Source organism: Anomaloglossus baeobatrachus, chromosome 1 (genome assembly GCF_048569485.1).
Source record: "Anomaloglossus baeobatrachus isolate aAnoBae1 chromosome 1, aAnoBae1.hap1, whole genome shotgun sequence".
Classification (NCBI taxonomy): domain Eukaryota; kingdom Metazoa; phylum Chordata; class Amphibia; order Anura; family Aromobatidae; genus Anomaloglossus; species Anomaloglossus baeobatrachus.
Genome location: NC_134353.1, coordinates 842,713,100 through 842,739,362, shown reverse-complemented (window position 1 = coordinate 842,739,362; position 26,263 = coordinate 842,713,100). Strand labels below are relative to the sequence as shown.

At 47.1% G+C, this 26,263-nt stretch overlaps 1 protein-coding gene across 1 annotated transcript in view; it reads left to right on the top strand.

Annotated features, from left to right (window-relative positions):
* The window catches only part of RASGRF2 (Ras protein specific guanine nucleotide releasing factor 2), a 429,820-nt gene that overhangs the window by 283,306 nt on the left and 120,251 nt on the right, over window positions 1-26,263 (top strand). The window contains exons 7-8 of the mRNA XM_075325142.1: window positions 22,144-22,337; window positions 24,032-24,141. Of these exons, the coding sequence (XP_075181257.1) occupies window positions 22,144-22,337; window positions 24,032-24,141 (304 nt within the window). The remainder of the gene's footprint in view (window positions 1-22,143; window positions 22,338-24,031; window positions 24,142-26,263) is intronic.

Here is a 26,263-nt window from a genome sequence, read left to right as displayed (position 1 = left end):
GGCGGGAAGAACCAGGCAGATAGAAGTGGAAGTTCAAAGTAGAAGGAAGTGGAGTAGTAGAGGAGTAACAGTAGAGTAAAGTGGTAAAGGAGGACAGTAAGAGTGGTGACAGGAGAGAAAGAGTGTGAAAAGCCTGAAGTTGTTCCGGCTGTGTGCCCGGACGGAGACAGCAAGGTCAGCAGACGGCGGTGATTGTCCGCAGGGGTGACTGCTCGGAAGTTCCTGGAAGGACCGCGGACGGGTGGTGACCCGGCGGTCTGGAGCAGTGGACAAGGAACAGTCAGCACCAGGGCAGGGGCCTCTCGGACCCCGGCAAGGCTAGGAGTCGCCACAATTTGCCAAATCTGTCAGTGAAGGGGACGGCTGTCTCCCAACAACCAAGTCCCGATTGAAGGCAACAGCCCAACCATTAAAGCAGAGACACCGCCACCGCCAGGGCACCAGTTTCTGAGGGCCAGCGCCTGCGGGCAAAGAGTAGAGCTCCTCCGGTCCAGCTTGAAGCCGGGGAGCGGGTTACCGGTGGGAACCCATCGCAACCATCAACGACATAGGTGCAGGACAAAGGGACATCACCGTCACCTACTGGGGAAAGCAAGTGCAGCCGTCCGTGGGAACAGTCTTTCCAGCCGTGTGTTTTACCGAGAACTGTGTCATCGTCTCAGGCTGAGTGAGTACCACAGTGCCGCAAGGCACAGCGCTGCCCCCGCGTCCCTGCGCCCACCAAGCCCTGCATCTCCCACCTCATCGCTGGGCCCCGGGATCACCAACCCCTACCCACGGAGGGACAACACAACAACTTGCTGCTTCACACCATCACTCCCGGGATCCCCACACCGAGCAGCGGTGGTGCTAACAAATCACCACAACCGTGGGTGGCGTCACGGACAATAGACTTTATCCCAAAACCCAATCCCCTTTCACTCACGGGCGAGGAGCGCCGCTCAAGAACCCCCGGGATCCGGCCCACCGCTCGAGCCACCACTGTGCAGCCGGACCCGAGCAGAGGGGTGAGCGCAGTGCTGACACCCTCCTCCCCGCCCGCGACAAACACACAGCCTGGCTCTGTAGTCATAGCTAGCCAGGAGCACATGATCAGGCCCTGCAATACTAGGATTTAACCCAGCCCTACATGGCTTTGCTACATACCCCCCCCCCCCTGCACAAAGCCGAGGGCGGGGCACCATCTCACAGGACACTGTGCATACAAGGCTTCCGATTGACCTGAGCTGGAGGCTCATGCTTGATGACACAAGGGTGACCTTGTAATCCCAAGAACCTGCCATTATTTCTGGTTACTATTTTCCAACCATTTTATTTTTAGGAATGTGAAAGGGCTTCCTTTTCCCTGGTCGGTGGACTTTATAGTTGACTTCTCTCACTTTCTCCACCACCCTATAGGGTTACTGTGAATGGTTAAGCAACCTGTTCTCCCCTTTAGGCACTAACACCAGTACCCAGTCCCCAGGCTTAAACTGTCTCTCTCATGCCAACCATGTATACCCCCTGAATTGTGCCTCTTGTGTCTTGAGGCAGTACTCTTTTATCTGGCCTCTCACTTTGGTCCCTTGACACAACGGACCATCATGTCTGGCCATTTGAGGACAATGATTACGTCTTACTGTTGAGTCCCTGAGCTGCACAGTCCTAGAGTTGCCTTGGGACGCCTCTTGATCAGGAGTATTAGAGGATGCTTCCACATCCTTCTTTCTAGCCAGTACAGTGAAATGAAATTCCCCATTTACATGACCTTGTTACCATAGCCGGCTTTTGGTGGCATGCCGTACTACTGTATGCTACATCTTTAGCACTCAAGTCCCAGAACAACGGAAAGTCACATCCAATATCAAGAACATGCAACAAGTCCTTGATCACTGCCACTTTGTGGGACACTGAACCACAGTCTGTGCGTATGGCCACCTGAGACAGTTCTTGGCGTCAACATGGATATACCTTACACCCCACCCACTGCCCAGGTACTAGCACATTTGGGAGTGTGGCCCTTAGCAGGGTCACCAAACTTCCTGAGTCCAGTCACACTGCTCACTGTCACCTGAGGTCCCTCGCCAGGATGCAAAGTAGCTGTTGGCAGTGTAAGCGAAGTAAGAATAGGGCTGGTCTATGGAGTAATTATTATTATTTTATTATTATTATTATTATAATTATAGCGCCATTTATTCTATGGCGCTTTACAAGTGAAAGAGGGTATACGTACAACAATCACTAACAGTACAAAACAGACTGGTATAGGAGGAGAGAGGACCCTGCCCGCGAGGGCTCACAGTCTACAGGGAATGGGTGATGGTACAATAGGTGAGGACAGAGCTGGTTGCGCAGTGGTCTACTGGACTGAGGGTTATTGTAGGTTGTGGGCTTGTTGGAAGAGATGGGTCTTGAGGTTCCTCTTAAAGCTTTCCACGGTAGGGGAGAGTCTGATATGCTGAGGTAGAGCATTCCAGAGTATGGGGGAGGCACGGGAGCAATCCATTGGTTAAGAGGTTAAACAAACAACAGTTGACATATGACCTGGGGCATGACACTTCCAACAGACAATGGTTTGAGATGTACCTTTTGAACTTGGCTCTGAGCCTTCTTTGGTCTTTGTGCACGCTTCAGATGTGGACTTTAGCCTGAGCTCTTATAGCTTCCAGCACCAAATAGATGTATTCCAACCTGTGCTCGGCTCCCTCTGAACGGCCAGGTCACTTTCCACAAACTACACTCTCCTTAACAAAGTGAGAGCCGCCAAGGTGAACATACAGCCTGGCTTTCTCGACCTAGCAAGCCAGAGGCTCATAATCAACCCCTGCAATACTAGGATTTAACCCAGTCCTACCTGACTAATGTATTTTTCACCCAATCCTGGTTGTGGCTTACAAATATTGAGGTAAAATATTGACAGTGTGAACGTGGCCTAAAGGTGGAACTTATATAAGGCTATATTTCGTACAAGGCAATGGGATTCATTTTTACTGTCAATTTGGGCTGACAGACTCCTTCTGAGACTCTTCCTTCATTTTGAAATATGTCTTTTGTTGGCTAAGATTGCCTTTTTTGTCAGTGTTTTATATATCATTAATTCTTCTTTTAATGACCATTCTGTTGCTCAAGATGAAGTGTTTGAGGAAATTAATTCGTCAAGTAGCAGTCTGATGCTTTCTGAAGTGATGCTCTTCCATTTCACCAAGACACTATTAATATTATAATTAGAGCTTTCTTGTTCCAGTTTTCCCAAGGCGAAGCTATTTTCCCCACTTGATATTTAAAAGCTGAAAAGCTTAGAATTGGATAATATGGAGCATTTCTTCTGAAATAGAAACAAAATGCCCAATAACTAGCTGAAGTTATATGCAAAGTCTTTTATTGTTCTAATCGGGCATTTCTTTCTTTTATCTGACGCAGGAAAAAGTAGGGATTGACCAATATGGCTGCCCTCCCTGCTCCCCTAGGAGTTTATGCTACACCTATGCTGCAGTATCTTGAAATCCTTTAATCTGACATATATTTTTTTTTGTGCGCAGATTTGTATTTGTTCACAAAATTGTGCAAACATATAAAAAGCCTATTGTCACTAATCAAACTAGTTTACATGAATGATCTCTTGGATTGCAGGAGAGGTTTATGAAGAAACCTATATTTTCTAAATCTGCTTTTGTTCCTAAGACACAATGATGCTTCTGTGCTCAGCTATCTATTACTGTAAATATGACTGGATTGTGTTGCTGCACTCTGCTATCACTGTAAATATGACTGGATTGTGTTGCTGCACTCTGCTATCACTGTAAATATGACTGGATTGTGTTGCTGCACTCTGCTATCACTGTAAATATGACTGGATTGTGTTGCTGCACTCTGCTATCTATTATTGTACATATGACTGGATTGTGTTGCTGCACTCAGTGATCTATTACTGTATTTATGACTGGACTGAGATGCTATATCCAACTATCCATTATTGTATATATCATTACATTATGTTGCTGTACTCTGCTATCCATTACTGTACACATCACTGGATTGTTCATTACTGTACATATGATTGGATTATGTTCATGTGCTCAGTTATCTATTACTGTACATGTTACTGGATTGTGTTGCTGTGCTGTTATCCATTACTACCGTATACATATGACTGGATTGGGTTATCCATTGCAATATATATCACTTGGTTAGGTTGCTGCACTCAGCAATTTATTGCTGTACACCTCACTGGATTGTGTGGCTGCGCTCAGTTATCTTTATTGTACATATGGACAATAATGCACAACCTAATGCAGTCATATTACTGGAATATGTTGTTCATTACTGTACATATGAGTGGATTATGTTGCTGCACTTATCAATGACTATACTGTACATATCACTGGGTTAGATTGCTGCCATCAGCTATCCATTACCATACATATCATTGGATTGGGTTTGTTACTGTATATGTGACAGGATTACGTTGCTGTGTTCAGTTATCTATTACTGTACATATGACTGGATTAGGTTGCGGCGCTCCGTTATCCATTACTAGACATATGACTGGATTGGATTGTCCATTACAATACATATCACTTGATTAGGTTGCTGCGCTCAGCGATCTGTTGCTGTACATCTCACTGGATTGGGCTGCAGCACTCCGATATGTATGCAGATATACCTGTAACACTGGATTGTGTTCTGTGCACAGTACACGCTGGTTCTTTCAATCACTGATTTCTTTCATTCATCTACATCAAGTGAAGCAGCGGTGAGGTGGCTCATGCCGGACAGCAGGTGCTCGTAAATGTGGAGTTCATTTCCATTAACAATTACTACAAACACTACTGTTATACAAAGCCCTACTGAATGCAAATCTTCCTTACTACTCACAAGCAAAGTATCAATCAGTATCGCTTTCTGTGTGCAGTGTCTACATCACTAGTAAGAGCTGTGGCTACAATGCCGTAACAATGTCTGAAATTCAAAATTCCACAATGGTTCCTGCTACGTAAAAATCTGTAGGATATCAGCCTGTATAGGAGATCCGCATTAAATGGTCTGGTCATTGTTTAAAGTGTAGGGTGCACTAGTTCTAGTTACATATAATCACTTTTTTCATGAGTATTTGATGGTGGTTGTTGCATAAGTCCAGTTCAGGAGGGGTATAAAGTCGTAGTTACACTTGCGCACAATCACTCTGACCAATGTTTCTGGGACTGGCGGAGTACAGCATTCTGCTACAGATGTAGGTTTCACCTAACGATCATTTGTTTTGCGTTAACCAATTATCCTAATATGTATACACTATTTGTATACCTTGTATTGTAACACAACAAAAGAAGAAAAAAGCGATCAAACATCCAATGCAATTAAAAGGATATTTCTTTATCGTTCCTATGGGAGACCCAGACCATGGGTGTTTAGCTTCTGCCTCCGGAGGACACACAAAGTACTACACTTAAAAGTGTAGCTCCTCCCTCTGAGCTTATACACCCCCTGGAGAACCAGATCTAGCCAGTTTATCGCTTTGTGTTCAGGAGGCATACATCCACACATGTATTCTCATCTGATTTGTTTGATTTTTGGAAAGAGTTTGAAGAAAAGCGGGTCCATGTCTGGACTCCCGGCATGTCCCTTCTCACTCCACTGTGTCGGCGGTGTTGTTAAGGTTGATTTCCAAGGCTGGAGCCTTACATGCCGCGCTCCTTCACCATCCCTCCTGGGCTCTGGCTTGAAGTGGGAGCCAGCACGGTCTTCATGCCTGGCAGGAGGCCGGTCTCCATCCGCAGCCCTTCAGGACCCTGCTGGACCGGAGCACTTATCCCCAGCCCTGCGTCTCGGCAGCTAAGTACCTGAGACGTTTATTTATGGGGGTCCCTGTGCTTTATTTGTTGGGGAGAGTGTGCTTGCTGTGTTTACTGGCATTTCCGGCGGGTTCTCTAGCTGTCGCACGAGATCCGCGCCGATGGTGCCTGCGCGTCTGCCTCGCCGCTCTAATTTAGGCCCCGGCTTCGCCGGAGGCCTAGTTTCAGTTTCACTGCCCTCGCATGTCACTCATGCAGAGGGACAGGCTCGGCTCCGCCCGGCGGCTGTTCTGCACAGGGGAGGGACACTCCCCACTGCTGGGGCGTCCCTCCTCCCCTGTAGCTTTCTTTGGCCCTCCAGATCCCGCTCTTTAGAGCAAGTCCCACCTCCTCTCCTCTCTCCGGCGGCCATTTTCTCAGATTCACTCAGCGCTGGTCTGCATCCCTGCTGGGTGCTGTGTTTGGAGGTCCGGGCTTTGGGATCTGGAGGGCACACAACACCACTTCAGCGGTCTGGTAAGCCACAACCTCTGGTTGTGGACCTCTGTATATACTCTCTGGGGTTCATTCTCTTGCAGAGCCCCCACTCCAGCAGCATGTCTCACACGAGGAGCAAGGCTCCAAAGCTTTATTCAGTATGCACTGCATGTAAGCTTCTGCTGCCTGAACCGAGCACCTGTCCACATTGTGATGCCTGCTCTAATTTGGCGGTGCCACAGCCTGGAGTCTCACCCCCAGTGGTCTCTCAGGCTGCTCCTGCTCCTGTGGCTGAAACCCCGGCTTGGGTAGAATCTTTTTCTAGGTCTATCTCTCAGTCTTTTGCTGAGTCCATGGGACTTTTGTCCAGAACTTTGCTGACCATGCATCAGCCCCCTTCACAGGGTGCCTCTGCTGCTAGGGGTCTCTCAGGACTGGAGCTCACAGAGGATTCATCATCTGGTCCCAGACCCCGTCCTCCTGAGAAGAGACGCAGGGTTCCTTTTCCCTCCTCGTCCCGCGGCTCTGATTCAGGAGCTGACTCGCAGGATGAGGAGGATGCCTTTACAGGGGGCTCGGAGGCTACCTCCATGTACCCCATTGATCTGTCCGAAAGTGACTCAGATGTTAGTGACTTGATTGCCTCCATTAATTCTGTACTGGATCTCAATCCGCCAGTATCAGAGGAGCAACCCTCTCTGGCAGAAAAGCACCAGTTTACCTCGCCTAAGAGAGCAAAGAGTGTGTTCTTTAACCACTCCAGTTTTCAGGCCACTGTGACCAAGCCCAGGGCCTGTCCTGACAAACGCTTCCCAAAGCGTGGTTCTGATGACCGCTTCCCCTTTCCACCTGAGGTGGTCAAAGAGTGGGCTCATTCCCCAAAGGTAGACCCTCCGGTGTCTAGGCTCTCAGCCCGGACCATTGTGTCGGTGGCTGATGGCACCTCCCTTAAGAATTCCACTGACCGCCAGATTGACCTTCTGGCCAAATCCGTATACGAAGCGGCGGGGGCCTCGTTTTCCCCGACTTTTGCAGCAGTGTGGGCTCTCAAAGCCATCTCTGCTTCTCTAGAGGAGATACATTCCCTCGCCTGATAATCTATGCCCGAATTGGTTGCCTTAACCTCCCAAGCTTCAGCTTTTTCATCCTATGCCATGTCTGCCATGCTGGAGGCTTCTCACCGCACTGCGGTGGCTTCGGCTAATTCCCTCGTTATCCGCAGGATCTTGTGGCTTCGAGAGTGGAAGGCAGATTCTTCTTCAAAGAAGTACCTTGCAGGGCTCCCTTTTGCTGGATCCCGGCTGTTCGGAGAACAGCTGGATGAAATTATTAAGGAAGCTACTGGCGGGAAGAGTACTACCATGCCACAAACCAAAACCAGGAAACCTGTCCAGGGTAGGAATCAGTCGAGGTTTCGTTCCTTTCGTTCCTCCAACTGGTCGTCCTCTAAGCCCTCGGCCTCGTCCACTAACTCAGCCAAGGACCAGAAATCCAACTGGCGCCCAAAAGCGCGTCCACAGAAGACCGCAGGAGGTGCTGCCGCTAAGGCAGCCTCCTCGTGACTATCTGTCCGCGCCAGCAACGTCCTTAGTCGGTGGCAGGCTCTCCCACTTTGGCGACGCGTGGTTTCAACACGTCTCCGATCAGTGGGTAAGGGATATCATCTCCCACGGCTACAGGATAGAATTCTCTTCCAGCCCGCCAAACAGATTTTTTTCTCTCAACTCCCCCCTGCTCCGAGGCCGCCGCCTTCTCACAGGCCGTGGCATCCTTGCAGGCCAACGGAGTAATTGTACCGGTTCCCGCACGGGAACGGTTCAGAGGTTTCTACTCAAATCTCTTCCTAGTTCCCAAAAAGGACGGTTCCTTCCGGCCCATCCTAGATCTCAAGCTTCTCAACAAGCATGTTCAGGTGTGGCACTTTCGCATGGAGTCTCTGCGATCAGTCATTGCCTCAATGACCCAAGGAGATTTCCTGGCGTCCATCGACATCAGAGATGCCTATGTGCATGTGCCAATTGCAGTTTCACACCAGCGTTGGCTACGTTTTGCAATCGGAAAAGATCATTTCCAATTCGTGGCTCTTCCTTTCGGGTTGGCCACAGATCCTCGGGTATTTACCAAGGTCATGGCAGCAGTGATTGCGGTCCTGCACCTACAGGGGGTGGCAGTGATTCCTTACCTGGACGACCTTCTAGTCAAGGCGTCATCCAGCGTGGACTGTCAGCGGAGTGTCTCGCTCACTCTCGCCACTCTAGCCCAGTTCAGGTGGCTTGTCAATCTTCCCAAATCCACTCTGTCTCCGACCCAGAGTCTACCTAGGGATGCAGTTCGAGACTTTGCCGGCACTTGTGAAGTTGCCATTAGTCAAACAGCAGTCCCTCCAACTGGCGGTGTGCCCTCTGCTGAGACCCCGCCGTTATTCCCTCAGGCGCCTGATGCAGGTGCTGGGTCAAATGGTGGCATCAATGGAGGCTGTTCCCTTTGCCCAGTTCCATCTGCGTTCCCTGCAGCTGGACATTCTCCGCTGTTGGGACAAGCGGCCTTCCTCCTTGCACAGGTTGGTGGCTCTGTCGCCACAGACCAGGAGCTCTCTTCAGTGGTGGCTTCGGCCCCTCTCTCTGTCCCAGGGGCGCTCCTTCCTGGCCCCGTCCTGGGTGATTCTCACCACGGATGCCAGCCTTTCCGGCTGGGGAGCGGTATATCTCCACCACAGAGCACAGGGCACTTGGACTCCGTCCGAGTCAGCCCTTTCAATCAATGTGCTGGAAACCAGAGCTGTGCTTCTAGCTCTCCTAGCCTTTCACCACCTGTTGGCGGGCAGGCACATATGAGTCCATTCAGATAACGCGACAGCGGTTGCCTACATCAGTCACCAAGGCGGGACACGCAGCCGCCTGGCAATGTTGGAGGTCCAACGCATTCTTCAATGGGCGGAGGACTCCAAGTCCACCATATCCGCAGTCCACATCCCAGGCGTAGAAAACTGGGAGGCAGATTATCTCAGCCGTCAATCCGTGGACGGTGGCGAGTGGTCCCTGCACCCGGCAGTGTTTCACTCAATCTGCCGCAAGTGGGGCACTCCGGACGTGGATCTAATGGCATCCCGTCACAACAACAAGGTTCCGGTTTACGTGGCTCGCTCCAACGATCCTCAGGCCTTCGCCGCGGACGCTCTGGTTCAACACTGGTCCCAGTTTCGTCTGTCCTACGTGTTTCCCCCTCTAGCTCTCTTGCCCAGAGTCCTGCGCAAGATCAGAATGGAGGGCCGTCGAGTCATCCTCATTGCACCAGACTGGCCCAGGCGAGCTTGGTACCCAGACCTGCTCCATCTGTCCGTAGAGGTGCCGTGGCATCTCCCGGACCGTCCAGACCTTCTCTCTCAAGGTCCGTTTTTCCACCTGAATTCTGCGGCTCTCAAATTGACGGCGTGGCTCTTGAGTCCTGGATCTTGACGGCTTCTGGTATTCCTCCGGATGTCATCTCCACTATGACTCGGGCCCGTAAGTCTTCCTCCGCCAAGATCTATCACAGGACTTGGAAAATTTTCCTGTCCTGGTGTCGCTCTTCCGGCCATCCTCCTTGGCCATTCTCCTTGCCGACCCTTCTATCCTTTCTACAGTCCGGTCTACAGCTAGGACTGTCCCTCAACTCCCTCAAGGGACAAGTCTCAGCTCTGTCAGTGCTGTTCCAGCGGCGTCTCGCTCGGCTGGCTCAGGTCCGCACCTTCATGCAGTGCGCGTCTCACATCATTCCACCTTACCGGCGGCCCTTAGATCCCTGGGACCTTAATTCGGTTCTCACGGTTTTGCAGAAACCCCCCTTTGAGCCCCTTAGGGAGGTCTCTTTGTTTCGTCTTTCACAGAAAGTGGCCTTTCTGGTGGCCATAACTTCCCTCAGGAGAGTCTCTGATTTGGCTGTGCTCTCATCGGAGTCACCTTTTTTGGTTTTTCATCAAGACAAGGTGGTTCTCCGTCCGACTCCGGACTTTCTTCCTAAGGTGGTCTCTCCTTTCCACCTTAACCAGGACATTACCCTACCTTCCTTTTGTCCGGCTCCTGTTCATCGCTTTGAAAAAGCGTTGCATACTCTGGATCTGGTGCGTGCTCTCCGGATCTATGTGTCTCGCACCGCTGCTCTTAGGTGGTGCACCTCTCTTTTTGTGCTAACCACAGGCCGGCGCAAGGGCCTCTCTGCTTCTAAGCCGACCTTAGCCCATTGGATTAGGTCGACCATTTCGGACGCCTACCAGTGTACTCAGGTGCCTCCCCCGCCGGGGATCAAGGCACATTCGACCAGAGCTGTCGGTGCCTCTTGGGCTTTCAGGCACCAGGCTACGGCTCAACAAGTCTGTCAGGCTGCCACTTGGACTAGCCTGCATACCTTCTCGAAGCACTACCAAGTGCATGCTCATGCTTCGGCAGATGCGAGCTTGGGCAGACGCATCCTTCAGGCGGCTGTCGCCCATTTGTGAAGTTAGGCTCCGCCTACTTCTTAGTTTTTCTGTTTATTTCCCACCCATGGACTGCTTTGAGACGTCCCATGGTCTGGGTCTCCCATAGGAACGATAAAGAAAAAGAGAATTTTGTTTACTTACCGTAAATTCTTTTTCTTATAGTTCCGTATTGGGAGACCCAGCTCCCTCCCTGTTGCCTGTTGGCAATTTCTTGTTCCGCGTGTTTTTCACCGGCTGTTGTCGTGGACAGAGTCTCCGGTTGTTCCGGCTTTTGCTCTGTTTTACTCGTGGGTGGCTATTCTCCTTCAGATTTTGCACTAAACTGGCTAGATCTGGTTCTCCAGGGGGTGTATAAGCTCAGAGGGAGGAGCTACACTTTTAAGTGTAGTACTTTGTGTGTCCTCTGGAAGCAGAAGCTAAACACCCATGGTCTGGGTCTCCCAATACGGAACTATAAGAAAAAGAATTTACGGTAAGTAAACAAAATTCTCTTTTTATTGAATTACAGGCGCAAGGTATGGAGAAAAAGCATACACAGAAGGGGTATACAGCCAGCCGGTGATGTCCACCATTGCAACAGTGATAGTAGTGGAGAGTGTCTGGAGTCACCCAGTCAGACAATAATTATAGCCATTATAATAATATCTCTCACCATAAGGTGTAGTCACCATGTCATTGTCTGAATAGGAATCAACAGAAGCTCTCCGCGGTCAGGGCAGCAGATCAAACCATAATGCCAGTGGCACAATATGTGCTGCTCAACAAAGAACGCCTCACCGCTCTCACCGGATGCCCCCCACCCGACGGACGTCAGTTTCGGCGGATGCCTACGTCAAGGGTGGTTATCCACGGTCCTTATGTACCACACACCAATTGTATTATTAAATTGTGCAAATAGGTTATCACTATCATGGTGGAGTGGGTGTTAAAAAGTAAAATTATTACTTGTATTGTAACAGCAAAGCTAAGTAAATCGCATACCGTGCCATGGCGGCAAACAAATTTTTGAATTTGGCTCAACAAACATTGAGCCAAATTCAAACATTTATGTTTGAAAATGTATGTCTCCATCATTCTCATGGACCTTGAATGAAGTGATAGTGCACATGCGTGACAACCTCTATATTCAGACTTGTCTGGAATGGTGGGGTCACAACTAGAGTTGAGCGCGGTTCGTGGTTCGTGGTTCTCCAGTTCTAGGCTCGAGTGATTTTGGGGCCTGTTCTAGATCGAACTAGAACTCGAGCTTTTTGCAAAAGCTCGATAGTTCTAGAAACGTTCGAGAACGGTTCTAGCAGCAAAAAAACAGCTAAATCCTAGCTTGGTTTCTGCTGTAATAGTGTAAGTCACTCTGTGAATCACACTATTATGACATTTCAGTGTATAGTGTGCGTGAACAGCGCCTTCAGATCACTGCTGTTTCTATAATGGCGATCGCCATTTTTTTTTTTTTTTCTTGTCTTCCTTCCCTAAGCGCGCGCGTCTTGTGGGGTGGGCCAGCATGTCAGCCAATCCCAGACACACACACAGCTAAGTGGACTTTGAGCCAGAGAAGCAACGGCATGTGTGATAGGATGTCCATGTCACATGTCCCTGCATTATAAAACCGGACATTTTCTTCCAGGACGCCATTATCTGCCTTCTGCGTCTTTGGTGTCAGACATCACTGTCGCAGCTCCGTCCTCCTGAGTCCTATCGCCGATACAGCTGTATGCGCTGCATACACAGCGTTAGACAGCTTAGGGAGAGCACTTTATAGCAGTCCTTTTAAGGGCTCAAACCGGCAGGGTCAGAGTTAAGGTGACAGGTCCTGAAAACAGCGCCAGCGTCTGTGTAGCCAAGGTCAGGGATTTCCTCCCTGCATTTCCCTATTAGGAGGGATAGAAAGGCAGGCTTCCATTCCTCTACCCACAGCCCCAAAATCCTGGCACTGTACCCTCGTGTCCTCTGCACACTCCAACTCATTATAACTAAGCCATTATACTAGCAAACACTCAGTGTACCTAGTGGCATCCTATCTGTGGCTATTGGACTTTGCTATAGTCCCACTAGTGCAAAGACATTTGCAGAGCGCATCTGCCTGCGTTGCACACTCCAACTCATAACTAAGCCATTATACTAGCAAACACTCAGTGTACCTAGTGGCATCCTATCTGTGGCTATTGGACTTTGCTATAGTCCCACTAGTGCAAAGACATTTGCAGAGCGCATCTGCCTGCGTTGCACACTCCAACTCATATAACTAAGCCATTATACTAGCAAACACTCAGTGTACCTAGTGGCATCCTATACGTGGCTATTGGACTTTGCTATAGTCCCACTAGTGCAAAGACATTTGCAGAGCGCATCTGCCTGCATTGCACACTCCAACTCATAACTAAGCCATTATACTAGCAATTTTTGCTGCCAGTTTAAGGGCCGTAGTTGCATTGTCAGGGATATTTATTCTTTATTATTCTGCTGTTAATAAAGCTAGACCACCACTGCAATCTTCACCACCTCTCAATTTTTACTACCACATTTTCAGTCCACAATCTTGTCGCAATCAACATGAGTGGCAAAATGACAGATGCTGGTGGAAAGGGGAAGAGGCGTGGTGGAAAAGGTAAAAAAGGTTTTGTCTGTGGGGAAGGTGGCAAAGCTCCATTATCATCTGCTGAAGATAGACCATCTACCAGCAAAAGTAAGATGTCTACTTCTTACCATGGACAATCCGATGTGCTCCCTTTTTTACGGACACGAACAACAGGAAGAAAGGTAGATGATGGGCAAAAAAGGAAAATGCTTGAATGGATCTCAAGTGGTCCAACTAGTGCCCTCTCAGCCACTTCAAGTACCGCATCCAAAAAACACCAGTCCTCTGAGTTGTCATCCCAATCACACTTGATTTCTCCCAGCTCTGAAGTCTCCATCAGCCCTGCACAGTATGGTGGAACTGAAATGGCTGAGTCTGCAGAGCTGTTCAGTCACACTATAGCCTGGGAATCAGAGGTCTGCTCCCAAGCTACAGTGAGTACAGAACAGGAAATGGTCTGCAGTGATGCCCAGAACCTTTGTGACTCTGATTCAGGCCGTGAGGACCAAGTTTCTGAGCATACTGTTGACCCTTTGTCACAAACTGTAACACCTGTGGTTATAGACAATGAGGAACATACTGATGAAGATGAGACGCAGATACCCGATTGGGATGACAACTTAAATATTCGGTCAGGGCAAGAAGAGGCTCGGTCTGAGGGGGAGGGGAGTGCAAACACAACAATTGATGATGTAGTTCTAGATCCCACCTACTGTCAACCCCCAGTCAGGCACTCGAGGAGGTCAACAGAGGCGGTGGAGGAGGATGCAACCGACGACGAAGTTACCTTGCGCCTTCCTGGACAGAGTCGGAGCACTGGTAGCACGTCTACAACTGCATCCTCAGCCACCACTCTGCCTATGAGCATTATTCGGGGTGGATCAACAGGTCGCATGGCCTCTAAGCCTTGCCTAGCCTGGTCCTTTTTTGACATAGAAAAAGATCGCCCAAATTATGTGATCTGTAAACTTTGTCATGGTTCTCTTAGTAGAGGTCAAAACCTCAGCAGTTTGACAACTTCTTCCATGAATCGTCACATGAATAAATATCATAAGTCCCGGTGGGAAGCTCACTGTGTTGCAATGCGGCCTAGCGGAGCGAACCATCCACGGCCTGCCCCTTCCAGTGCATCCGCGCGCTCTTCATCTTCTAGGACTGTGGGGACAGCTGTCACACCTGTTTTTCCACGCACAACTTCCACCACTGTAACCGCAACAGGCACTTTGCTTGGTAGGTCGTCAGTTGGTTTGGAAGGGGAAACAAGTGAGTGTGTACAGCTCTCTCAGACATCGATAGCACCAACGTTGGATGAAGGCAACATCATGTCTCCGCCTGCACTTTCCTCACAAACCTGCATTTTTCCAGGGACACCCTACTCAACACCGTCTACACACAGCAGCCAGATCTCTGTCCCTCAGATGTGGTCAAATAAAAGGCCACTTCCTGCGACCCATGACAAAGCTAAGAGGTTGACTCTATCCCTCTGTAAGCTGTTGGCTACCGAAATGCTGCCTTTCCGCCTAGTGGACACACAGGATTTTAGAGACCTTATGTCTGTCGCTGTGCCCCAGTACCAGATGCCTAGTCGCCACTACTTCTCTAAGAAAGGTGTGTCCGCGCTACACCAGCATGTCGCACACAACATCACCGCTTCCTTGAGAAACTCTGTGTGTGAACGGGTGCATTTCACCACCGATACTTGGACCAGTAAGCATGGACAGGGACGTTACATGTCGCTGACTGGGCACTGGGTAACTATGGTGATAGATGGTGAAGGGTCTGCTGCACAAGTCTTGCCGTCCCCACGACTTGTGTGTCAATCCTCTGTCTGTCCAAGTTCCGCCACTGCTTCTGCATCCTCCACCTCATCTGGGTCCTCCACCTCCGCCCCAAGCCTGCCTGGTCAGGCCACCAGCGTTCTCACTGCGCAGAAGGAATCACGCACCCCTCATTACTATGCTGGCAGCAGAGCGCAACGGCATCAGGCGGTCTTTAGCTTGACATGTCTTGGGAATAAGAGTCACACAGCTGAGGAGTTGTGGTCAGCTCTGCGGTCCGAGTTTAATAAATGGTTGTCTCCACTGAACCTGCAGCCTGGTAAGGCCGTGTGCGACAATGCTGCAAACCTGGGTGCGGCCCTTCGCCTGGGCAAGGTGACACACGTACCTTGTATGGCTCACGTGTTGAACCTTGTCGTCCAGCAATTTTTAACACACTATCCCGGCCTAGATGGCCTTCTGAACAGGGCACGAAAACTGTCTGCTCACTTCCGCCGTTCAAGCGCCGCAGCTGAGCGACTTGCATCGCTCCAGAAGTCTTTCGGCCTGCCGGTTCATCGCCTGAAATGCGATGTGGCGACACGCTGGAATTCAACTCTCCACATGTTACAGCGACTGTGGCAGCACCGCAGAGCCCTGGTGCAATACGTCATGACGTATAGCCTGGGCCAACGAGATGCAGAGGTGGGGCAGATCACCCTGATGGAGTGGTCTCAGATCAAGGACCTATGCACCCTTCTGCACAGTTTCAACATGGCGACGAATATGTTTAGCGCTGACAATGCCATTATCAGCATGACGATTCCAGTCATTTACATGCTGGAGCACACGCTAAACACTATTCGGAGTCAGGGGGTGGGACAACAGGAAGGGGAGGAACTACAGGAGGATTCATATGCGCAAGGGACAACAACATCACCAAGGTCCAGACGTTCATCATCACCAACGCAGCAGGCATGGGACCATGGGGGACAGGGATCGACAAGGGCGCATAGTAGCAGGCGAAATGTTGAGGAAGGTGCAGGAGAACATGAAGAAATGGAGGACGAACTGTCCATGGACATGGAAGACTCAGCGGATGAGGGAGACCTTGGTCAAATTTCAGTTGAAAGAGGTTGGGGGGAGATGTCAGAGGAAGAAAGAACGGGTAGCACCTCTATGCCACAAACACAGCGTGGACTTGGTCCGCATGGCTGCGCAAGACACATGAGTGCCTTTTTGTTGCACTACCTCCAACATGACAGTCGTATTGTCAAAATTAGAAGTGATGATGACTACTGGATTGCCACACTATTAGATCCCCGGTACAAGTCCAAATTTTGTGACATAATTCCAGCCATAGAAAGGGACGCACGTATGCAGGAGTATCAGCAGAAGCTGTTACTCGATCTTAGCTCGGCTTTTCCACCAAACAACCGTGCAGGTGCAGGGAGGGAATCTCCCAGTTGTAACTTGACAAACATGGGACGGTCTCGTCATCTTCACCAGTCTACCCGTACCAGTAGGACCGTATCTGGTGCTGGTAACAGCAATTTTATGGAATCTTTTCATAATTTTTTTAGACCCTCTTTTGCAAGGCCACCAGAGACAACAAGTCTGACACATAGTCAACGGCTGGAGAGGATGATACAGGAGTATCTCCAAATGAACATCGATGCCATGACTTTGCAAATGGAGCCTTGCTCCTTTTGGGCTTCAAACCTAGAAAAATGGCCAGAGCTCGCAACTTACGCCTTGGAGATTTTGTCGTGTCCAGCTGCCAGCGTTGTCTCTGAACGTGTCTTCAGTGCTGCTGGGTGTGTGCTGACAGATAAGCGCACGCGTCTGTCCAGTGACAATGTGGACAGACTGACGTTCATCAAAATGAACAAGTCATGGATCCAGAAGGAATTTACAACCCCTGTGTCATCCTGGGGAGAGTAAATGCTTGTGGATTTGGAATGTGCTTGATGCAAATCTAGCTGTGAAGTGTACAACTAGGGCACAAGTGCTGCCACTGAAGGGGTGGGTGTGTGTGGGGCACAATTTTTGGAAAAAAGGGAGACTCCACTTGGAGTAACCCTTGCTTACATTGTTTTTAAAAGAAGCCAAGATGAACAGAGCTGGGATCAGGAAAGACTTTGCTACCTACCCCGGTGTCATCCTGGGGACGGTTAATTATGGCGTATTTTTGAATGTGCTTGATGCAAATCTAGCTGTGAATTGTACAACTGGGGCACAACTGCTGCCACTGAATGGGTGGGTGTGTGTGGGGCCCAATTTTTGGAAAAAAGGGAGACTCCGCTTGGAGTAACCCTTGCTTGCTGTGTTTTTAAAAGAAGCCAAGATGAACAGAGCTGGGATCAGGAAAGACTTTGCTACCTACCCCGGTGTCATCCTGGGGACGGATAAGAATGGCGTATTTTTGAATGTGCTTGATGCAAATGTAGCTGTGAAGTGTCCAACTGGGGCACAACTGCTGCCACTGAAGGGGTGGGTGTGTGTGGGGCCCAATTTTTGGAAAAAAGGGAGACTCCACTTGGAGTAACCCTTGCTTACATTGTTTTTAAAAGAAGCCAAGATGAACAGAGCTGGGATCAGGAAAGACTTTGCTACCTACCCCGGTGTCATCCTGGGGACGGTTAATTATGGCGTATTTTTGAATGTGCTTGATGCAAATCTAGCTGTGAATTGTACAACTGGGGCACAACTGCTGCCACTGAATGGGTGGGTGTGTGTGGGGCCCAATTTTTGGAAAAAAGGGAGACTCCGCTTGGAGTAACCCTTGCTTGCTGTGTTTTTAAAAGAAGCCAAGATGAACAGAGCTGGGATCAGATAAGACTTTGCTACCTACCCCGGTGTCATCCTGGGGACGGTTAATTATGGCGTATTTTTGAATGTGCTTGATGCAAATCTAGCTGTGAATTGTACAACTGGGGCACAACTGCTGCCACTGAATGGGTGGGTGTGTGTGGGGCCCAATTTTTGGAAAAAAGGGAGACTCCGCTTGGAGTAACCCTTGCTTGCTGTGTTTTTAAAAGAAGCCAAGATGAACAGAGCTGGGATCAGGAAAGACTTTGCTACCTACCCCGGTGTCATCCTGGGGACGGATAAGAATGGCGTATTTTTGAATGTGCTTGATGCAAATGTAGCTGTGAAGTGTCCAACTGGGGCACAACTGCTGCCACTGAAGGGGTGGGTGTGTGTGGGGCCCAATTTTTGGAAAAAAGGGAGACTCCACTTGGAGTAACCCTTGCTTACATTGTTTTTAAAAGAAGCCAAGATGAACAGAGCTGGGATCAGGAAAGACTTTGCTACCTACCCCGGTGTCATCCTGGGGACGGTTAATTATGGCGTATTTTTGAATGTGCTTGATGCAAATCTAGCTGTGAATTGTACAACTGGGGCACAACTGCTGCCACTGAATGGGTGGGTGTGTGTGGGGCCCAATTTTTGGAAAAAAGGGAGACTCCGCTTGGAGTAACCCTTGCTTGCTGTGTTTTTAAAAGAAGCCAAGATGAACAGAGCTGGGATCAGGAAAGACTTTGCTACCTACCCCGGTGTCATCCTGGGGACGGTTAATTATGGCGTATTTTTGAATGTGCTTGATGCAAATCTAGCTGTGAATTGTACAACTGGGGCACAACTGCTGCCACTGAATGGGTGGGTGTGTGTGGGGCCCAATTTTTGGAAAAAAGGGAGACTCCGCTTGGAGTAACCCTTGCTTGCTGTGTTTTTAAAAGAAGCCAAGATGAACAGAGCTGGGATCAGGAAAGACTTTGCTACCTACCCCGGTGTCATCCTGGGGACGGATAAGAATGGCGTATTTTTGAATGTGCTTGATGCAAATCTAGCTGTGAATTGTACAACTGGGGCACAACTGCTGCCACTGAATGGGTGGGTGTGTGTGGGGCCCAATTTTTGGAAAAAAAGGGAGACTACGCTTGGAGTCACCTTGCGGTGTTTTACATGATTTTAGAAGGGCGTGCCATGCCTATATCTGTGTCTCCTCCTCTTTTTCCTTGTCCAGCTGTTTTGTTTTCGCATGAGTACAGTTAGGTCCAGAAATATTTGGACAGTGACACAATTTTCGCGAGTTGGGCTCTGCATGCCACCACATTGGATTTGAAATGAAATCTCTACAACAGAATTCAAGTGCAGATTGTAACGTTTAATTTGAAGGTTTGAACAAAAATATCTGATAGAAATTGTAGGAATTGTACACATTTCTTTACAAACACTCCACATTTTAGGAGGTCAAAAGTAATTGGACAAATAAACCAAACCGAAACAAAATATTTTTATTTTCAATATTTTGTTGCGAATCCTTTGGAGGCAATCACTGCCTTAAGTCTGGAACCCATGGACATCACCAAATGCTGGGTTTCCTCCTTCTTAATGCTTTGCCAGGCCTTTACAGCCGCAGCCTTCAGGTCTTGCTTGTTTGTGGGTCTTTCCGTCTTAAGTCTGGATTTGAGCAAGTGAAATGCATGCTCAATTGGGTTAAGATCTGGTGATTGACTTGGCCATTGCAGAATGTTCCACTTTTTTGCACTCATAAACTCCTGGGTAGCTTTGGCTGTATGCTTGGGGTCATTGTCCATCTGTACTATGAAGCGCCGTCCGATCAACTTTGCGGCATTTGGCTGAATCTGGGCTGAAAGTATATCCCGGTACACTTCAGAATTCATCCGGCTATTCTTGTCTGCTGTTATGTCATCAATAAACACAAGTGACCCAGTGCCATTGAAAGCCATGCATGCCCATGCCATCACGTTGCCTCCACCATGTTTTACAGAGGATGTGGTGTGCCTTGGATCATGTGCCGTTCCCTTTCTTCTCCAAACTTTTTTCTTCCCATCATTCTGGTACAGGTTGATCTTTGTCTCATCTGTCCATAGATAACTTTTCCAGAACTGAGATGGCTTCATGAGGTGTTTTTCAGAAAATTTAACTCTGGCCTGTCTATTTTTGGAATTGATGAATGGTTTGCATCTAGATGTGAACCCTTTGTATTTACTTTCATGGAGTCTTCTCTTTACTGTTGACTTAGGGAAAGATACACCTACTTCACTGAGAGTGTTCTGGACTTCAGTTGATGTTGTGAACGGGTTCTTCTTCACCAAAGAAAGTATGCGGCGATCATCCACCACTGTTGTCATCCGTGGACGCCCAGGCCTTTTTGAGTTCCCAAGCTCACCAGTCAATTCCTTTTTTCTCAGAATGTACCCGACTGTTGATTTTGCTACTCCAAGCATGTCTGCTATCTCTCTGATGGATTTTTTTTTTTTTCAGCCTCAGGATGTTCTGCTTCACCTCAATTGAGAGTTCCTTAGACCGCATGTTGTCTGATCACAGCAACAGCTTCCAAATGCAAAACCACACACCTGTAATCAACCCCAGACCTTTTAACTACTTCATTGATTACAGGTTAACGAGGGAGACGCCTTCAGAGTTAATTGCAGCCCTTAGAGTCCCTTGTCCAATTACTTTTGGTCCCTTGAAAAAGAGGAGGCTATGCATTACAGAGCTATGATTCCTAAACCCTTTCTCCGATTTGGATGTGAAAACTCTCATATTGCAGCTGGGAGTGTGCACTTTCAGCCCATATTATATATATAATTGTATTTCTGAACATGTTTTTGTAAACAGGTAAAATAACAAAACTTGTGTCACTGTCCAAATATTTCTGGACCTAACTGTATATGTCCTTGTCACTTTCCCATGTGTTGTGAGTTGTTTGTCACCTTTTGGACACCTTTGAGGGTGTTTTCTAGGTGTTTTTCTGTGTTTGTGATTGCCTGCCATTGTTTCCTATGCAGTTCGAGTTCGGTTCGTCGAACGTTCGACGAGCCGAACTCGAACGGGACCTCCGTTCAGCGAACCGACCTCGAGCCGAACCGGGACCGGTTCGCTCATCTCTAGTCACAACAGCTAATAAGAATTATGTGAAAAGTGTATTATTCAACCATATCATGGCCACTACATGGGAATTAACCCTACCATTGTTTCATGTTCATGGTAATAAAAATCAAATTGACCACACCGTGTATAAACCCTAATTGTGAACCTTTGGACCTGTTTGCACGGTCCCTTATATCAAACCTAGCAAGTAATTAAAAAACAATGTTCTTTAACTTGTGGGGTAAGGTTAGCTGGAGGGGCCATGTTGGTTTACTTGGTAAATGGCTCATCTTCTGAGAAATCAAGTAATTGTATGATGATTAAATGAAATAAAAATGCATTGTTTTTTTTTTTTTGTTGTACCATGTTCACTCTATCCTAAATATAAAGGTAGTAGTAGAATCCTTAATCCAAAGGGTCAAAGGCATGAAACAAGGCACAACATCAGGCCTCTGCACCCTATAAACATGGATACTCTGTATTCAATGTTACAGGAGAAGGGAAAAAATGTTAACCATACTCCTATATCATCTATCAGTATTGTCACGTGGGGTCAAAATAGGTGGAATTATTTAAATAAATGTTATACAACTGGCGTAGAAGGAATAATTGACCGAATCGATCTGTAAGGCACTGGGCAGGGCTGCAACTAGGAATTTCAGGGCCCCTGACTGGCATAATTTTGAGGCCCCCTTGAGACTCCACCTCAGCTCCGCCTCCATCACTGCTCCGCCTCCACACCTCACACACAAGCCAATAAATGAAGTGTGAAGGGGCCCCCTTCTGTTGGGGCTCCGGACTAGAGTCCTATTTGTCCCCCCCCGGTGGCGGCGCTGCACTGGGAGATGAAATACCGGTAAATCTTTGGGATAGTTTCGTCACTAGCAGTGTAGAGACCTATAGACTTTTTTTTCTACATATCAAAGAGCATAAAGGACAAGATCAAATTAAAAAAACTAATACAACACTAAACTGGGAAACTGAAGAATATGAAACAACTGCAACAAACCGCACCAGAGCCAAAACTTGTGAGCACAGACAAACTTTTGATCTTCTCGTTGCAGTAATAGAATAGTTTTCCTGACAGACAATCTTTTCACATTGCAGTTTAATGTCTTGGTTGCCTCCATTTATTTGGTAAGCAGCTTTTTAGTTCTTCGAGCTACGTAAACCTTTTCTCAGACTGTTCTTTTTCATTTCATCCAGCTGATTTGTTTGATATTCTGCTTCCTATGCTGAACATCTACCAAGAATTTGTACGGAATCATCAGTACAGTCTGCAAGTGCTGGCAAACTGCAAGCAAAACCGCGACTTCGACAAACTCCTCAAGCAATACGAAGCCAATCCAGCATGTGAGGGGAGGATGCTGGAGACGTTCCTGACCTATCCAATGTTCCAGGTAATTTCGCTACTACATGGCTAATTCAATGAATGGTAAAACGGCACATACCAGAAAGTCATACTGATACAAATGTATCCATGTATCCACAGACAGTCTAGTTCTAATTCATTTTCAAGCAGGTACTTTATTGTCTATATTTTTATGTGGCTGTTATTGATGCTGGAAGTCCTTGAAAACAGATATTTAGCCACCTGCTAATTGTCTGGTAGCGCAATTTTGTCATGCTGAACAGATAAGTACACCTCTTCCAAACAATAAGGAGTGACCATGGATAATTATTGGTTGATTTGCAGACAAACAGCCTATGTTACCATGGTTGTAGCAGCTAGAAGGTCTATTGTGCCACACAATACAGAATTTTTCTAATCCATATATAGATACAGAGATGGGGAAGTATTCGTTTTATTCCATAATTAACTGCTTTGCTGACTGACTGAGCAAATATCGGTTCCGAGCTTTACTCCCTGCCCTCGCTGAAAGCTCCGATAGCTTTGATGCTAATGGGATTCTCAGTATTTGTAATTCTCGAGCATAATGTAGGGCAGCATAATGATAGGTTTTCTACAGCAACGCCCCAAACAACCACCTGTAGTCCTAACGCCATGACTGTAAATTACTTTTACATTTCATTTTTTGTGGATTTACATGGGATAATACTCAAAATACACTTTTATGAAACTCCTAAACCCTAAAGGGGTTGTCCAAGTAGTGGACTTCTCAATCCCTATCTTTCAACACAGTAAAGTAACACCTATACTCTCGCCTTTAGTGCGGGCACTGATCCTGCAATTTTGGCTCTAGCTCCCCTGGGGATCACGTAACATTGGTCATGTAATCCCTGTGGCTAATCAGTGCTGGCTTCACTGTCCCGTCTTTCAAATGAAATATCAATAGGAGGTGACAGCGCTAACGCAGCTCTCCCTTATTCTGGATGTCAGGATTTGTCAGATGCAGTGAAGCCAGCGCTGATTAGTCACAGGGATCACAGGACACAATGTTACGCTATCCCCAGGGGAGGCAGAGCTGACATTGCAGGATTAGTCCAGGACAGGAGGCACGAGGATAGGTGTTATATTTTTAAGATTGAGAAGTTCACTGCTCAGACAAGCCCTTTAGGGTTTAGGATTTTCATAAAAGGGTGTTTTGAGTATTATCCCATGTATAGCTCCAAAAAATGAAATGTAAAAGTAATTTACTGTCGTGGCACTAGGTTTTCTACAGCAACTCCCCAAACAACCATCTGTAGTCCTGACGTTATGCTGCCCTACATTACACTTGAGCATTACAAATACTGAGAATCCCTTTAGAATCAAATCAAGCAGAGCTTTCAGAGCAGACATTTCTGAAACGGCACCCGCACCGGAGGCGAGAGTATAGGTGTCATTTTACTGTGGGGAAATATAGGCATTTAGAAGGGGTTAACCAAGTAGTGAAAAAAAACCTTTAAATATGAAGTTTCTGTAGCCCTCATCTACACAGTGAGGACTTGGCCTAAAAACTTGCTCTTGAGAAACAAAGATTCTATGAAAGATTTTCAAAGTTACATATGAAGCATTTTTCATAAAATTAATAAATGACATAAATATCCATCTTTAGGGAAAATGATTTGCATACTATGTACTGTACATCTTTAAAGTATGTAATGCAGAAAATGTAATTTAGTATGAAATATAAATATATCATTCTTGTAGATACCTCGGTACATTATAACCCTCCATGAGCTTCTGGCTCACACTCCACATGAACACGTGGAGAGGAAAAGTTTAGAATTTGCTCAGTCCAAGCTAGAGGAACTGTCAAGGTAAGGCAACCGAGCTGCCATCAAACCATGTTTTATGTTTTTAGGGTTTTTTGTTGTTTTTTTTTTTGCTGGTTACATGATGTGACCACTTAGGGCAATAGACTGTTTGGGTACGCTCACACGAGTGAATACAAAATCTGTCCTATCTTCATCCAATAAGTAGGATGATTTTTATCTCATTTATCATCCATATGTTGACCGTTTGCAATCCGTTTTTTTTCAGTGGCTATTATTCATTTACACAGTGTTTAGTTCTACAGAATGGTAATGTATCCATAAAGATTGAAGGCCACTAGGATGGTCCGTGTAGCCTTTGATTTTGTTGATTATTGCAGATGCACTGCCTCATTAAATAACATTGGTCCGAGGATGATCCTTTTTTTTCTTGCATTGCACTCATCCGAGTTATACACACGTGTGAGCAAGCCCTTAGTTTGTAATACATACAACGGTCTTGGTATCCTATCCCAGATCTGCAATTGCCCCTCCAGAGGCTACTTAACAACTAGAGTCTGATTTCTATATCTAGTGGTCACATAATTTATTCTCATGATCACTTTCTCATCCTTTCCTGAGTACATCCTCACTTGCGTAGGGGTAACGCTGAGCAGTTTGTATACGTAGAATGAAGACTAGAGGGGTCTGGCTACTGTTTATCATTCCACCTCACATCGTGATCCCAGAAGTAGGACCAGTGTGACGTTCCCTCATGAAGGCCTTTTCATGGCATTGTCTACATGGTCTTCTGACCAATCTCTTGCTATCTTTGCAACCAAGGCAAAAATTGAACTCATCTCTTAAGATTACAGGCCTCCATTCCAGCTTTCATTGCCATCTTCCTCTGCACCTTGTTAGCCATTGAGTGCAGTGGTGAACCTGTAGCAGGACGTCTGGCTCTTAGTCCAATGTTAATCTGCGATTGTTCCTTGGGAAATCTTCAATAAGAATAACCATGCTTGTTTTTGCTTACAGATGATTGTTTTCTATGTGCCATTTGTTTTCTCAGGGCTTGTAAATGGGGCTTATAATACCATTTTTACTTCCATAAGTTATAGATTTTTCAGATTGATTTGATGAAAATTTAGATGGATCCGCACCTAAATATTTATCAAATGCTGAACGTGTTAAGGGTTCCTTATCCTTGAACTCGAATTTCCTCATTTTCATACAAACCTTGAATATTGGCTGTCTTGTGAACTACAAGTGCATCTCAATAAATTAGAATATCCTCAAAAGTTAATTTATTTCAGTAATTCAATACAAAAAGGCAAATGCATATACAGTATTATATAGTCATTACACACAGAGTGATCTATTTCAAGTGTTAATGTCGATGATTGTGGCTTACAGCCATTGAAAACCCAAAAGTCATTATCTCAGAAAATTAGAATATTATGTAAGACTAATTGAATAATTATTTTAAACTCAGAAATGTTGGCGACTACTGAAAGTCTGTATAGTAAATGTACTCAATACTTAGTCGGGGCTTCTTTTGTATGAATTACTGCATCAATGCGGCTTGGCATGGAGGTGATCAGCCTGTGGCACTGCTGAGTTGTTATGGAAGTCCAGGTTGCTTTGTTAGCAACCGTCAGCTCTTGTGCATTGTTGGGTCTGGTGTCTCTCATCTTCCTCTTGACAACACGCCATAGATTCTCTATGGGGTTTAGGTCAGGCGAGTTTGCTGGCCAATAAGCACATTGATACTGTGGTTATTAAACCAGGTATTAGTACTTTTGGCAGTGTGGACAGGTACCAACTCCTGCTGGAAAATTACATTTCCACCTCCAAAAAGCTTTCCGGCAGAGGGAAGCATGAAGTGCTCTAAAATTTCCTGGTAGACGGCTGTGCTGACTTTGGTCTTGATAAAACATAGTGGCCCTACACCAGCAGATGACATGGCTCCCCAACCCATCACTGATTCTGGAAACTTCACACTAAATCTCAAGCAGCTTGGATTGTGGCCTCTCCACTCTTCCACAAGACTCTGAGACCTTGATTTCCAAATGAAATGCAAAATTTACTTTTATCTGAAGACAACACCTTGGACCACTGAGCAGCAGTCTAGTTCTTGGCCCATGTAGATGCTTCTGGCGTTATCTATTGGTCATGAGTGGCTTGA